Genomic DNA, 16,636 nt, shown 5'->3' with positions numbered 1-16,636 from the left:
GTTTCTTTTGATCCCAATAGGAGGGGAGTGGCTGTAGGGAAACGCACCATATCCAATTGGCTAGCAGATTGCATTTCCTTCACTTACGCCCAGGCGGGGCTGGCTCTTGAGGGTCATGTCACGGCTCATAATGTTAGAGCCATGGCTGCGTCGGTAGCCCACTTGAAGTCAGCCTCCATTGAAGAAATTTGCAAAGCTGCGACGTGGGCTTCTGTCCACACATTCACATCCCATTACTGCCTGCAGCAGGATACCCGACGCGACAGTCGGTTCGGGCAGTCAGTTCTTCAGAACCTGTTTGGGCTTAGGATCCAACTCCACCCCCCGAGGGCCCTGTTTGTTCTGTTCCAGGCTACACTCCCAGTTAGTTGGTAAATTTTTTAGGTCAATCTCTGTTATGTCCTCGCTGTTGCGAGGCCCAATTGACCATGGTTGTTGTTTTGAGTGAGCCTGGGGGCTAGGGATACCCCATCAGTGAGAACAAGCAGCCTGCTTGTCCTCGGAGAAAGCGAATGCTACATACCTGTAGAAGGTATTCTCCGAGGACAGCAGGCTGATTGTTCTCACCAACCCGCCCGCCTCCCCTTTGGAGTTGTGTCTTCCCTTGAAGTGTATTGTCTTGCTACATACTGGACTGGCCGGCTCGAGCCGGTTTCGGGCGGGAAGACGGCCGCGCATGCGCGGTGCGCGCGGGCGCGCGAGGGCTAGCAAAGGACTTTGCTAGTGAAGTTTCCGATTGGAGGGGCTGCCGTGGACGTCACCCCATCAGTGAGAACAATCAGCCTGCTGTCCTCGGAGAATACCTTCTACAGGTATGTAGCATTCGCTTTATTGCTTAACTGAGTAAACCATTGCTTCTTTATTTACTTTTTTTTTATTTACTTCTAATGGTCTGTATTTCTTATCAGTAGATAGAGGGTCTGTGAGCTTCGGACCGGTGATCACATGTGTTTGTTCTCTAGACTTAGTCTGTTATCTGCATACCTATCTGCACACCATTAGGGTGTCAGTATTTCCTTCACAGTAGGGTCCTTATTTATGGAATACATTGTTACTAGCCGTTGAGATGGAGAATTACTTTCTCTCTTTTCATAAGAAAATACATTTATTTTGAGAAGGTTGTACCTGTTGGGCAGATGGAGGTATGGGAGAGGATTTGAATAGTCAGGTACAAAGTTGAGTATTTTTGAATTGTATTTGGATTGTTTGGTATTCTTTTAGATACAGTGTTAGTCTAGAACAGGAGTTCTCAACCCAGACCTCGAGACACACCTAGCCAGTCAGGGTTTCAGGATACCCACAATGAATATGCATAAAATAGATTTGCATGCACTATCTCATGCATATATTCATTGTGGATATCCTGAAAAACTGACTGGCTAGGTGTGTCTTGAGAACAGGGTTGAGAACCCCTGGTCTAGCCTGGAACATGATTGTAGTGGGGTGGGATGTTTAGGTTCTTGGGTTATATTTAACATCCCCTCCAATTCAATCGTCAGTCTCCTGGACTACCTCTCTAAATTATTTTCATCTTGTGTTATTGTCTTTACTGTAACATGCTTCAGACTGATTGGAGAAACATGTAATCAAATAGTGGAAAATAAGTAAATTAAAATATATGTATTTGTATATATACAAATATATAAAACTTTAAAGTAAAACATGACTTAACATGGGTTTCAGTGCCTGTTTGAACAGTGTTGTATCATGCAGAGTTGGTGGCATCTTTAAGCTAAAAGACTGAGGAATAGGTTTTCAATGACAAGAGTCTGTTATATGCTTTTGAAGACATGGACTAGAGCTTATGCCTCAATAAAGCTGTTAAAGGAGGGAAAACTAAAAGAAGGAAATCCAAGAGAAAAGAGCAGAGTCAATGAATATTAGTTTAAATACAGTGTGTATCTGGTGTCTTCTCCTGGTGGTCTTCAATAAAGATTTTAGCATCAAGTTGCCACTAGTCTCTTTGTTGTCTTTTGTTGCATCCAAATGCATCTGATAAAATGCTGTTCCTGTAACTTTTTCATTAACGTTAGAATGCTTCATTCTGTCCACAGATCCTCTCTGCAGGTCAAAACCCAACAATCAACCACTGTCAGATCTCTGGCGACATTAAAGCCCAGATTCCCTGTACTTCCCGCACCATCTACTCCATGAGTATCAATGACCAGTCTCAGGAAAACAAGGCAAGTGAAATCAGATATAAATAATATAAAAAAACTTGCTTATTCAGTACTATCTGAAGCACTTTATGGAAGATTATACATAAGGAGAAGTGGAAGGGTGTGGCTCCTTGACTTTAATAAACAGGCCCAAGGAAATAAGGTGCTAATATATTTTCCTTCTTGATTGAAAACAAATGACATACAGATCTTAAGCAAATATAACTGTTTGCTCTTCCAATTCTATTGCTTCCTTGGACGCCTAAATATTTTTGTTAATGAGACATTCCATATCATCAAGCTGATCAATCCATAGACTGGTGGGTTGTGTCCATCTACCAGCAGGTGGAGATAGAGAGCAAACTTTGCCTCCCTATATGTGGTCATGTGCTGCCGGAAACTCCCCAGTATGTTCTCTATCTCAGCAGGTGGTGGTCACACACAGCAGCAGCTCTGGCTAGGCCTCCAAGCCTAATCCTTAGGTTTTGTTGAGGCCTGGGGTTGAGGGCTCTTTTGAGCAAGTGCAAACCTGGTGGTGCCAGGTCCCTCCTTTTCTCCCCCCTCCCGCTGGCTCCGTTTAAAAAAAAAAAAAAAAAATTTTAAACGTCTTTAAAGGCGTTTAATTCGACGTTTCTTTAAACGTTCATTGCAGCTACTCACTGGGACACCAGTTCGTTACAGCTCGGAGCGGCAAGCAGGTAATTTTACCTTTTTATAGCGGGCAGGGGGTTTCCCGATTCTTCTCCTCGTGGCATATGGCGTCGGAGGGCGAGGGCGCAAAGGGTCGCTCCCCGGATCGCTGGAGCGCTTCTAGAGGGGATGCGGGGGTTTTACAACCTGATTCGCCCTTGATGGGTGACAGTTTAGTGACCGATGAATGTCCCGGTCGTTCCTCTGGCGTGGCGGTTTTTTCCCGCCATAAACGCCCATCCCCCGCTCCTCGCCTCCGCCATCTTGGCCGGCCACGCGGCTCGGACGGCTTCTTCGTGGGCCGCCCTTGAGGTTGGAGACATTAATGCCATGAACGCCCTTAATTTGGGCGACGGCACAAGCGGCTAAAGTTAAGCGCCGTTCTCCCGCGCGGCTCCTTCGCGGAGTTTCGCGCCGGACGCCATTTTGGATGCGCAGCATGTCTCTCCCCCGCTATTGCGAGCGCCGGTTGAGAGTGCGTCTAGGGCTGTTGCCCAGGCTGCGGAAGTGCACAGTCTGGGGGGTTTCTCCCCCGAGTTTGTTTTGCTGCTGCATCAGGCTTTCCTCATGCAAAACGCTGCCCCTGCTCCCTCTTCTGATAAAGAGGTTGAGGTTCCCAGAGGTAAACGCCCTCGGGTTGATTTCCAGGCCTTGGAGGACTTTGTCTCCTCCGATGTAGATGAGGGCAGCGTGTCTGAGGTCTCCCAACGGTCCTTTGCGGATTCCTTGGAGGAGATAGATCCCCGCTCGGATGGAGCGGATGACCCCTCTGCAGCGCGGCTTTTTAGCCCAGAGGATTTGCCCAACCTGTTTTTACAGGCCATGGACACTTTGAAGATTTCCTCTCCGGAGGACGTCTCTCCCTCAGCCCCTGTTGGCTCTGCCATTATGCTGGGGACGAAGCGCCCGCCTAGTTCCTTCCACGTGCATGATGCCATGCACACCTTAATTGCGGCTCAATGGGATGTCCCGGAAACGAGCCTTAAAGTGGCTAGGGCTATGTCCCGCCTCTATCCTTTGGCTGTGAGTGAACGTGAGGCCTATCTGTGGCCTACGTGGATTCTTTAATCACTGCGGTGACTAAGAAAACGGCGTTGCCGGTGGAAGGTGGCACGGCCCTAAAGGACGCCCAAGACAGAAGATTGGAGGCGGCCTTAAGGTCGTCCTTTGAGGCAGCTGCTTTAAGTTTGCAGGCCTCAGTTTGCGGCTCCTATGTGGCCAGGGTGTGCCTGACTATGGTGCAGCGGGCTTCCCCCTCGGATCTTTCCTTGAGGGCTGATTGGCCGGCCCTGGAATCGGGCTTAGCCTATTTGGCAGACTTGCTGTATGATGTCTTGAGAGCCTCAGCTAAAGGCATGGCTCAGACAGTCTCTGCGCGGCGGTGGCTTTGGCTGAAACATTGGTCTGCTGACCACGCCTCTAAATCCCGCCTGGCTAGATTGCCTTTTAAAGGCAAGCTGCTCTTTGGGGTCGAGCTGGACAAAATCGTGACCGATCTCGGCACGTCTAAGGGCAAGAAATTACCAGAGGTCAGGGCTCGGGCTAGTACTCGTCCCGGTACCTCCAGAGGACGGTTGCTGGAAGCCCGTCGGTACCGCCCGGGCAAGTCGGGTTCCTCTGCCCCCTCTTCCTTCAAGAGGAATTTCTCCCCCAAGCAGCATTCCTTTCGCAGAGACCGCCGTCCCGGAGGTGCTCCCTCCGGTCCTCCCCCAGGGTCTCGTACCCATGACGGGGCCTTGGTCCACGCCCCAGTGCAGATTGGAGGACGGCTGTCCTCGTTTCTGGGCGAGTGGACCACTATAACTTCAGACGCGTGGGTGCTGGAAGTCATCAGAGACGGCTACAAGCTAGAGTTCTGCCAACCCTTAAGAGACGGGTTTGTACTCTCTCCCTGCAAGTCTCCGGTCAAGCTGTGGCAGTGCAGCAGACCTTGGACAACCTGATCCGCCTGGGTGCGGTCGTTCCGGTGCCAAAAAATCAGATTGGCAAGGGACGTTACTCCATTTACTTTGTGGTTCCAAAGAAAGGAGGTTCTGTCCGGCCTATCCTCGACCTCAAAGGGGTCAATCGGGCCTGGAAAGTGAGGCACTTTCGCATGGAGACTCTCCGCTCTGTTATAGCGGCAGTGAAGGCAGGAGAGTTCTTGGCTTCCTTGGACATCAAGGAAGCGTACCTGCATATTCCCATCTGGCCTCCTCTCCAACGCTTTCTGCGTTTTACAGTCCTGAGACGACACTTCCAGTTCAGAGCCCTCCCTTTCGGGTTGGCTACTGCTCCGCGGACCTTTTCCAAAGTAATGGGGGTCATAGCGGCCTTCCTGCTAAAGGAAGGAGTACAAGTCCATCCTTATCTGGACGACTGGTTGATCCGAGCCCCCTCTTATGCAGAGTGCGGCAAAGCTATGGACCGGGTAGTTGCTCTTGTGAGCTCCCTGGGATGGATCATCAACTGGAAGAAGAGCCAGCTGCGCCCGACTCAGTCCCTGGAGTATCTGGGAGTTCGATTCGACACCCAAGTGGGCAGAGTGTTCCTGCCAGACAATCGGATTGTCAAGCTTCAGGCTCAGGTGGACTAGTTCCTAGTAGCCTCTCCTATTCGGGCTTGGGACTACGTGCAGCTGTTGGGCTCTATGACGGCCACGATGGAAGTGGTGCCCTGGGCCAGGGCTCATATGAGACCACTACAGCTATCTCTGCTGCTGCGCTGGACTCCGATGTCGGAGGATTATGCTGTGCGCCTTCCCTTGGACCCAGCAGTGCGCAAGGCGCTGAGCTGGTGGACGCAGACAGACAAGTTGTCTGCAGGATTGCCTCTGGTGACCCCGGAGTGGATTGTCGTCACGACAGACGCCTCTTTGATGGGCTGGGGAGCCCACTGCTTGGGAAGGACAGCGCAGGGGCTCTAGTCTCCTGCAGAGGCAAGTGGTCTATCAATCTCCTGGAACTCAGAGCCATTCGGTTGGTGTTATTGGAGTTCATCCCGGTACTGGTGTTGTAGCCTGTACGGGTCCTGTCGGACAATGCCACGGCTGTGGCCTATATCAACCGCCAGGGAGGTACCAAGAGCGCCCCTCTAGCCAAGGAGGCTATGAGTCTTTGCCAGTGGGCGGAAGCGAACCTGGAGCAGCTTTCAGTGGCCCACATTGCCGGAGTCATGAATGTCAAGGCGGACTTTCTCAGTCGCCATACCTTGGAGCCCGGAGAGTGGCAACTATCTGCTCAGGCGTTCTTGGACATCACGAAGCGCTGGGGCCAGCCGAGCCTAGATCTGATGGCGTCATCGGCCAATTGCCAAGTGCCGCGCTTTTTCAGCAGAGGACGGGACCCTCGATCCCTGGGAGTAGATGCTCTTCTCCAACAGTGGCCGACACAAGAGCTCCTCTATGTGTTCCCGCCCTGGCCCATGTTGGGCAGGGTGCTAGACCGGGTGGCAAAGCATCCCGGCAGGGTAATCCTGGTGGGTCCGGATTGGCCCAGACGTCCCTGGTATGCGGACTTGATCAGGCTCTCAGTCGACGATCCTCTGCGGCTGTCAGTGGAGCAGGGCCTGTTACATCAGGGTCCCGTGGTGATGGAGGATCCCTCTCCCTTTGGTCTTACGGCCTGGCTATTGAGCGGCAGCGTCTGAGGAAGAAGGGCTTCTCAGACAAGGTCATCGCCACTATGCTGAGAGCGAGGAAGCGCTCTACTTCTACTGCTTACGCCAGGGTTTGGCATATCTTTGCAGCATGGTGTGAAGCAGGCTCACTTTCTCCCTTCACTGCTCCAATTTCTTCAGTGTTGGCGTTCCTGCAAGAAGGTCTGGAGAAAGGCCTGTCGCTCAGTTCCCTTAAAGTCCAGGTAGCGGCTCTGGCTTGCTTCAGGGGCCGCCTGAAGGGTGCTTCCCTGGCTTCGCAGCCAGATGTGGTGCGCTTTCTCAAGGGAGTTAATCACCTGCGCCCTCCTCTGCACTCAGTGGTGCCTGCGTGGAATCTCAACCTGGTGCTAAGAGCATTGCAGAAGCCGCCTTTTGAACCCTTGTCGAGGGCATCTCTGAAAGACCTGACGTTGAAAGCAGTCTTTTTGGTGGCTATCACTTCAGCCAGAAGAGTTTCCGAGCTCCAGGCGCTCTCATGTCGAGAGCCTTTTCTGCAGTTCACTGAGGCAGGAGTGACTATTCGCACAGTGCCTTCCTTCCTGCCCAAGATTGTTTCTCGCTTCCATGTGAATCAGCAGCTCTGTCTCCCTTCCTTTCGTAGGGAGGACTACCCAGAGGAGTACTCTGCTCTTAAATATCTGGATGTGAGACGAGTCATCTTCAGATACTTGGAAGTGACCAATGATTTCCGGAAATCGGATCATCTGTTTGTCCTGTTTGCAGGTCCTCATAAGGGTCTGCAGGCTGCTAAGCCTACAGTGGCAAGATGGGTCAAGGAAGCCATTGCAGCGGCTTATGTGGCCGCGGGGAAGGTGCCGCCTATCCAGCTGAAGGCTCACTCCACGAGAGCTCAGGCGGCCTCGATGGCAGAGGCCGGATCCGTCTCCTTGGAAGAGATATGCAAGGTGGCAACTTGGGCTTCGGCTCATACATTCTCCAAGCATTACCGTTTGACTGTGGCTGCACGGGCGGAGGCCCGATTTGGAGCTTCAGTGTTGAGGTCAGGGATTTCAATGTCCCGCCCTGGGTGAGTACTGCTTCGGTACATCCCACCAGTCTATGGATTGATCAGCTTGATGATATGGAAGGTAAAATTATGTATAATCATACCTGATAATTTTCTTTCCATTAATCATAGCTGATCAATCCATAGCCCCTCCCAGATATCTGTTCTGTTTTATTCTGGTTGCATTTCAGGTTCAAGTTTAGTCTTCAGTTATTTCAGAAAGACTTCGTGTTCAAGTTCTTTCACTTGGATTCTTCAAGAGTTGAGACGAGTTTGTGTTACAGTGAGCTGCTGCATTCCTCTCCCTCCGTTTTACGGGGCTGGATTGAGACATAAATTCTGCCGGCACTCCCTCCCGCTTCGTGCGGCTGTAGGGCAGCTTTGTACCCCTCCCGCTTCGGCGGTGTTAGGGTCAGTCAGCTCCTCCCGCGGTTGCGGTTGCAGGATAAGCCAGATCCCCCCGCATCGGCGGGTGTGGTGTCCCTCCCCCGCTCCGCGGGGATGAGCTGGACGGATTCCCCTCCCCCACTTGTGTGGGGATGAGCTGGGTTAATTCCCCTCCCCCGTTTCGGCGGTGGTGAGCTGGGCAGAGTGTCCCTTCGTGGGTGTAATTCTCTAAGTGCTGAGTCCTGCGGATGGAGCTTTGATATCGACATACTGAGGAGTTTCCGGCAGCACATGACCACATATAGGGAGGCAAAAGTTTGCTCTCTATCTCCACCTGCTGGTAGATGGACACAACCCACCAGTCTATGGATTGATCAGCTATGATTAATGGAAAGAAAATTATCAGGTATGATTATACATAATTTTACCTTTGTCTTGAAAATGCATATGGACATGGAATGAAAAATTAAAGGGGAAGGGAAATGGGACTTGATATACCGCCTTTCTGAGGTTTTTGCAACTACATTCAAAACGGTTTACATATATTCAGGTACTTATTTTGTACCAGGGTTAATGGAGGGTTAAGTGACTTGCCCAGAGTCACAAGGAGCTGCAGTGGGAATCGAACTCAGTTCCCCAGGATCAAAGTCCACTGCACTAACCACTAGGCTTCTCCACTACTGCACTAAATGCAGTATTTGTAGGGAAAGCAAAGAAGGGGTTCAGCTGGGAGACCCTGAAAGGCCACATGTCAGACAAATAGTCTCTTTTATCTTTAGCAACTCAGAAAAAGGGAATAGGTTTGTCTGAAGTTCTTGACAATTAAAGTTCTCCACAGTTAAAAGATCAAAAACACTCTCTTACTTGAAGAGGGAGAGGGTAGATGTTGCTTTCTTACAAGAAACTCATTTAAGTGCGGGAGAGCATAGAAAATTGCAAAGAGATTGGGTTGGGGAGGTTTTATTCTTACAATTCTCGACAGTGGTGGTGGTGGGGGGGGGGGGCATTTAGTTACATAAGTCTCTGACATTAGACATTCACAAGATTATACAGGACCCCCAGGGCCAGTTTGTTTTCCCTTTGGGGACACTGCATGAAATGAAAATATCTTTAGGAAATGTGTATGTGTACAACCATCAATTTGTTTTTCAGATATATTGGTCAAGATAGCGTCAGTAGGGGACTATCCTTTAATGTTGGCTGGAGACTTTAATGCAGTCTGGGACCTCTTGTTGGATTTCAGGCCTCCTAGACCATTTAAAAAAACTGATTGCCACAGAGGTGTTAATTTTCTATTGGAGGAAACAGCTCCAGTAGATGTGTGGTGCTCTCTACACCCCAACAAGTCAGATTTCACATTTTATTCTAGAGTCCATGATAGTAACATATAAGTGATGGCAGATAAAGACCTGAATGGTCCATCCAGTCTGCCCAACAGTCACATTCATTATCAATTCAAGATTTAAATCAACAATGAATGTGATATTATATACTTGATCGTGGTCTTTCTTTGGTGTTTCTAGGATATAGATCATAGAAGTCCACTCAGATTTGTCCTTATGTTGCAACTACTGGAGTTGCCGTCAAAGTCCACTCCAGCCTATCCAAATCTGTCTTGTCATTTGCAGGACAAAGACTGTAAAAGTCTGCTCGGTATTGTCCTCATGTTCCAAACCACTGGAGTTTCCATCAAAAAAACTCTCTCCAGCCCATCCTAAACTGGATCGCCATATGTGGGACTCAGACCGTACAAGCCAGCCCAGCACTGGCCTTAGTTGATGCAGCTAGAGTTGCCATCTTGACATGCAAACACATATGCAACCCGTTTTGGTTTTTTTTTATCATTTGTTTTCTAATTAGAGATCCTCTGTATTCATCCCATATAGATTACATCTTGACATCAGAACATATTTTTGAAACTGTGTCTCGGTCCCAGATAGTAGATGTGGTCTTCATTAATTGCTTGGTGGTTTGGGTACAATTAAAATGACTTGATGCAGCTCAAGATAAGTTTCGGAAAATGAACACACTCTGTAATGATGAGAACATTAAAGAGTTTCTCAGGGAGGTTTGGAAGGACTATGAAAGTACAAACACCACAGAAGAGGGTATTGAACCTCATATACTGGGAAGCAGCTTGGGCCTTTTTAAGGGGAAAAATATTAGTGTACACAATTGCTAAATGTAAACATCAATCCCAGATGTTGCACAATCTTACAAACGATCTCAATAGATGTAGATGCACCTACGTTGGTGGAAATCGGGCGGAAAAGCAGAGATATGTGGCATTAAGGAAACAAATAGATGATTTGTTGTCACAGCAAGCACAATCCAACATTGATCTTTATAAATTCAAATTATCGAAGGGGCCGCAGACCCCGCCAGAGAAGATGACAGAAGATCTTTCTGTGATGGGGGAATCCAGGCCTCGCCAGGAATGGCATTAGAAGGAGCGACAACGAAGTTGACCCGGAATGTTAATCTCGAGGAGGAAGCTTCGTTGTGCGCGATGGTGATCCAGCCTCTGGTGAAACCCCAGGAAATATCCCTGGAATCTATTTGGTCGGCCCTAGAAGCCCCGCATAAGGTGTGTACTTCATTTATCTCAGTCTCATTGAATAACTCTAGACAAGTACAAGATATTAAAGAAAAATTTGAAGCAATTTCTGTTAAACAAGTTGCAATGGAATTGGACTTGATTAAAATTCAAGAACAACAATCTCAAATAGCAGGAGATAGTTTGGTAATATATAGAAAACTTGAAAATATAGAAAATTCTTCTAGAAATTTAAACCTACATTTATTAAATTTTCCTCAAACACAATATATGTCTGCTAGAGATTTGTTTAATAAACTTTTAAAGGAGATTTTCAAATATCCAGATCAATCTCTCCCTCCGTTGCAAAAATTATATTACCTTACGGATAAAAGAAAAATACAAGAAAAAGATTTTCAATCGGCTCCTACGCAGCCAGAAGTAACATCTGAATCATTGGATATATCAGGATTTTTGGAGCAGTCTAAGGAAGAAATCAAAACTCGCGCAACTTTGATAATTTCCTTTGTATTTATACAAGATAAAGAGGCTTTATTGAGACTGTATTTTAAGAACTTAAAACCTCAGTTTATGGGCGATGAGATTTTGATTTTCCCACATATCTCTAAATGGACTCAGCAAAGGAGAAAGAAATTTCTGGAACTGAAACAGAAATCTTTGGAAATAGAAGCCACATTTCAATTAAGATTTCCATGCAAATGTTTAATCTTTTTCAAAAATAATAGATATATATTCTATGAACCTGAACAATTGTCTAGATTTTTGGTAATGCATGGGAAAAAAAGAACTGAGCAAATAGATGTTGGAATTTTGGTTAGATTGTAAATTGGAATACCACCTGCTCTAATTTTGAACTGTTAATTATTTCTACTTTATCAAACTTCCTTTGGTGACAATTGGAATCTCCCTTATTTTGTGGATTGTTGGAAATCAATGTTTATTTTCAGTGATTAATATTTGGAATATTTCTTTTAAAGATGTTACCTAAGCATTGATGTATCACTCAAAGATTGTTATCTTTGTAGAAAATTGAAATTAATAAAGAAAATTTAACATAAATTCAAATTATATCTATGGGGCAACAAAACAGGGAAGCTTTTAACTAGCCTGGTAAGGCCTTATCATTAGAAATGTTGCATTACAATAATTAGGGGATCTGCAGGTGCAGAGTTTACAAAAGAACAGGATATTATGCAACAATTTTTACAAAGAATTCTGTAGTAAAGGTTTATGTGACACTAGTAAAATAAATCTTTTCTTTTGGGACCTTTGTCTGTCTAAAGTTACTGCAGAACAGTTAGATGATCTAAACCAGTCCATCTCAGAAGTGGAAATCAGTGCTGTGATACAGGATTTGAAATGAACCAAATCCCCCGGGCCTGATGGTCTAGGAGCTGAATTTTATAAAATCCTCCAACTACAAGTGGGACTGGCACTGGTAGTTGTGTATGGAATTGCATGGAGGTGATCAACTGGTTCTGGAACAATGTCATATGCATGTGGTTGTCTTACCTGAGCTGGGATGTGATCTGGAACTTGTAGGCTCATACAAACCAATATCTTTATTGAACCGAGATATGAAAATTATAACCGCAGTCTTGTTTCATAGATTGAGTAGGATTGTCCCTCATTTAATTAAGGATCAGGTGGGATTTGTACTGAGCAGATTTGCCTCTGCAAATATAGAGGGTCTTTTACTAAGGCACGCTCACGTTTTTGGTGCGCACTAAAATTGTGGGCATGCTAAACATTAGAGATGCCAGTGCATTCCTACGGGCGTCTCTAACATTTAGCGCACCCACAATTTTAGCGCATACTAAAAACATGAGCGTGCCTTAGTAAAAGACGCCCATAGTGCTCGCCCTTATGGCGCTCACAGAAGGCAGACCCTGAAGAGAAAGACACATTACTAGCTAGTCTAGATGCTGAGAAATCATTTGATAAAGTCACATGGGAATACCTATTCATTTAAACCATTTATATTCCCCTTAGTCCACAGTTCCCAGCAGATTGCAGTATCACATACATAATCAGAATATCTGATACTAACAATAAAACATATGTTAAGACAATGACAAATATCATGAGTAACAAACTGGCTTACCCAAATTCCTCTTGAAATAAAAAAAAAAACCTTGAGCTGTTTTCTAAAATTAAGATAAGACTCCAATTTACTCAAATCAGCAGGCAAAGCATTCCATAGAGTAGGTCCCATCACTTGAAAAATAGATGATTGAAGACCTAGCAAACTATCAGAATGGAAGCTAGGAATTTCCAGAAGCAATTTATAAGCAGATCTAAGGGTTCTGACTGATTCTGTACAACTTCAAAGTAGAGGACATGATAGCTGGTGCATCATTCTTCAAAATCTTTAAAAAACCAGAGTTAAAAATTTTTAAAAATCCTTTTTTTCAATGGGCAACCAATGTAAAGAAACTAAATTGGGAAATATCTCGTGGTGTGCAATCATGTGAGCTGGCAAGCTGCAGATTTCTGCGCAACCTGTAGCAACTTCAGCATATAAGCTGGAAGTCCCATAAGCAACAAGTTACAATAATCAATTTGTGGTAACACAAAACTCTGCAGAATGGTACGAAAATTAGATGCAGAAAGCAATTTCCTCATTCTCCTCAATACTTGCAATTTAAAAAAAAAGACAGTTTTAATAAGTTGTTTAATGTGACGCTTTATAGAGTTTAGTGAACACTTGATATACAATAAAACATATGTTAAGACAATGACAAATATCATGAGTAACAAACTGGCTTACCCAAATTCCTCTTGCAGTAACCTCTCTTCACAAACAGTTATAACAAGGAGTCCAGCAGGACTCCCAAATACTTGATTTCTGATAAGATGGGTATCACACAATTATCACATGTGAAACTCGAAGGGCAATCACTATTGCTAAATTGCGACAGATACAGAACTTGAGCTTTTTGCCACATTCAATTGAAGTCTGTTAGTAGAAATCCATCTACGAATCAGAACTAGAGATTGGATAAATATGTTAAAGCTTCATCAGTTGTGCCATTAACTGGAAAAAAAATTGCAAATCATCTGCATAAATTTTGTACTGCAACCCCAAGCATGTTAATAGTTTAAAGATTGGTGTCATATAAAGATTGAAAAGAATAGCAGATAACGCTGATCCCTGAGGGACACCAGCATGAACTGGAATCCAAGAGAAAGCGTTCTGATCAATCCTGACGTGAAAAGTTTGATTAGCTAGATATGAACTGAACCATTCCATGACCATCCCTGCTATTCCAAAGCTTGATAAACGTTCAAGCAAGAAAACTGTATCAAATGCTGCAAATATATCTAAGGTGACCATCAAAAACTGAGACCCGTTATCAAAACCAAGTTTAATAGTATCAAACACTGAGACAAACAAGGTTTCAGTATTATGTTTAGGTCAAAAAACAAACTGATGCTGATCAAGGAGATTATTTGCTCGATGAATTTGTGTAACTCCTGGAGAACCACTGATTTTCGCCAAGAACGAAATTGAAGATACTGGTCTCTAATTACCTGGTAGAAGAGCATCTAACTTCAGCAGTTTAGAATCACTGGACCTTTTCAGGAATGGATAGTTACTCTACCAAGCGCCTACTTCACAGCTTCTAGTGAACAGCAAACATGGAGATTCTTTTCTACTAGAAAGATGTACACAACAAGGGTGCTCCCTGTCCCCACTACTTTCTATATTGTCGCTAGAGCCTCTGGCAGAGAAAATCCATCAGAAGGAGGATTTACGTGGCATAATGGTGGGGGACAGGGAATGTAGAATATCTCTGTTTGCAGACGATATGATGTCATACATTGATAATGCCACAGAAAACATTCCCAAACTTATAATGCTAATTCAACAATTTTGCATGTTTTCTGGGCGTGTATGAATTTTAGTAATATCTGAAACTCTTTTTTTCACAGGGACATATGCTGCTAAATATGCTGTAGACTTTCCCTGAAATGGGCAAAAGAGGGGATTAAATACTTGGGGTTTTTTGTATCTATAATAAGAACATTATTGATAAAATAGGCATCAAGGACATCTGCCAAAAGTGATGAGAGTTACTTTTATCGCTTTTCGGTCAAGTGGCCCTAGTAAAAATGGTTTTACTGCCCAAAATTTTCTATCCATTACAAATGCTGCCCATATGACTTCGTAGGTGGGAAGAGGTACTTTTTCAGGGCATATTGAGAACTTTCTTGTGGCAGGCCAAGAGAGTGAGAATTAGTTATACTAAGTTGATAGCAAGCAGAGAGTGTGTGTGTGTTGGGGGGGGGGGGGGGATAGGGAATTGGCCTTCCAGATTTGAAGCTGTATAATGTGGCTACCTTGATGCACTGGATTCATGAGCTCCATACTGTTTTGGAAACTCCTATGATCATTTTGTGTTATGCAACTCCCAACATGGCCAAAATATCTCTTGATGAATGGGGCTGGACTACTTTGCTGAAGAAAGCCTGGCAATGGTGGCAAAACAAGTTGAGAGGAGGGACGGGAAACTGGGCCTTTTTGACACGGGGAATCCCTGTTTTGAGCCTGGCTTGGGGATTTCATATTTCCAGTTGTGGGAACAGGCTGGGGGAAAGTATTTGGGACATATTGCGGAATTGGGGGAAGGAGGATTTCCCACCTTCTCCCTCCCTAAACAGAAGAGGGTAATTTCTAACACACATTTTCTTGCTTATATACAAGCCTGTCATTATTATTTGTCCAAACTTAAGCATCACTGTACGGGTGGTCATTTTTTTGTTAGTGGTTAAGATTTTTCTTCAAGTGCTCCCATCTTATGTGGTATAGATTGGGGAGAAATTTAAAAGGGCTGCAGTCCTGAAGTGCTTTAGTTGATGCATGGCCATCTGATTTGGGAGAGATTATTACAGTAGAAGATATGTGATATATATTTGGGTTAATACCGAGAATTCATAAAACTACCCAGGCACAGGAACTCCAATTCAAGCTCTTTCTTAGGGCATATATCTCTCGCAGTCAGGGAATGAAAATGAGGCTTTGGGACAATAATATTTATCTGAAGTATAAGCAAATGAAGGGAACACTTGTTCATATGCTGGTGGAATGCCCTTGTTTGCAGGACTATTGGACAGGGGTGCTAAAAACCATCCAACATTTGGCGCAGTCTTCTGGCAGTGGTGTATGCAGTACTCATTTTGGGAGATGACAAATCCCTGCTTACTGATGCTAAGTTGGTGGTGTGAGCTAGCAAATTTATCTTGATAACATTAGTGAATTCAAAAAGAGAAGTCCTCAGGTGTTGGGTGGATGACCCACCCCAGGCATACATAGGGTGGTAACGTAGGAATTAAAAATGGAGAGTCAAGACAGGAATCATAAGAAAGCCCAGTATTGGGACTTATGGAAAAGATTGTTATAATTTCATACTCTAGAACAAGCCAAGGGAATAGGGACTGGGGGTACTGGGTTAAGGGGGTTATGCCTTGTAGCGCTATAGAAGTGTTAAGTAGTAGTATAATGGATATATATATAATCATCTTAACTAAGGCACAGATTGTTGGTTTTATAGTTTATTATTAGCAGGTTTCTGCAGCTGATTTATGTTATCTCTCATAGGATATAACTGTAATAATATTTATGTTTCTTATCCATTGACTGCTTTGTGGAATTTAATCAGTTGTACCTTTGTAATCTAGTTGAATGCAGTTTTACTCTTCATTGTTGCACTAGTTGACGCTACAATAAAAATCATTTATTCAAAAATAAAATGGAAAAAACTGCTAGAGTGGCTATTCTGAAAATGTTTGCAAAGTACAGTATTTAAAATGGGCAAAACTCTAGCTAATGATATTTTCTGTGTATACTTCCCAAGGCCTTGTAGGTTGCATAAAATACAGTGGTGGGCCGTGGATTGCCCATCCCTGCTCTAGCGCCTCTTCCAGTTTCATATGGGTTTGCTTCAGTTCCTCTGAATCATTGCCTGCAAAACTAGTTCCAGTATGGGCACTTCTCCAAAACCTTCTGCAGTGAAGACCAAAGCAAAGAATTCATGTAATTTTTCTGTTATGGCCTTCTCCCTGAATGCCTTTTTTAACCCTAATCTCTCTCTCCCTCTCCTTAATATCTGTCATGCTCTACCTTAATGTTTTACATCTAATTTATCAGCACTAAATATGCTTCTCTTTTCGTTACTGGCTTGTTGTTCATTTTTATTT

General features: G+C 44.9%; 1 protein-coding gene across 2 annotated transcripts in view; it reads left to right on the top strand.

Moving 5' to 3' along the window:
* The window catches only part of THOC6 (THO complex 6), a 322,699-nt gene that overhangs the window by 268,731 nt on the left and 37,332 nt on the right, over window positions 1-16,636 (top strand). For both annotated transcript variants that reach the window (XM_030208909.1, XM_030208908.1), the window contains one exon: window positions 2,055-2,183. In XM_030208909.1, coding sequence (XP_030064769.1) covers window positions 2,055-2,183 — 129 coding nt within the window. The remainder of the gene's footprint in view (window positions 1-2,054; window positions 2,184-16,636) is intronic.

Source organism: Microcaecilia unicolor, chromosome 7 (assembly GCF_901765095.1).
Source record: "Microcaecilia unicolor chromosome 7, aMicUni1.1, whole genome shotgun sequence".
In the NCBI taxonomy this organism is placed as follows: domain Eukaryota; kingdom Metazoa; phylum Chordata; class Amphibia; order Gymnophiona; family Siphonopidae; genus Microcaecilia; species Microcaecilia unicolor.
Note: the sequence above shows the minus strand (reverse complement) of the source record. Positions and strands in the feature narration are given on the sequence as shown.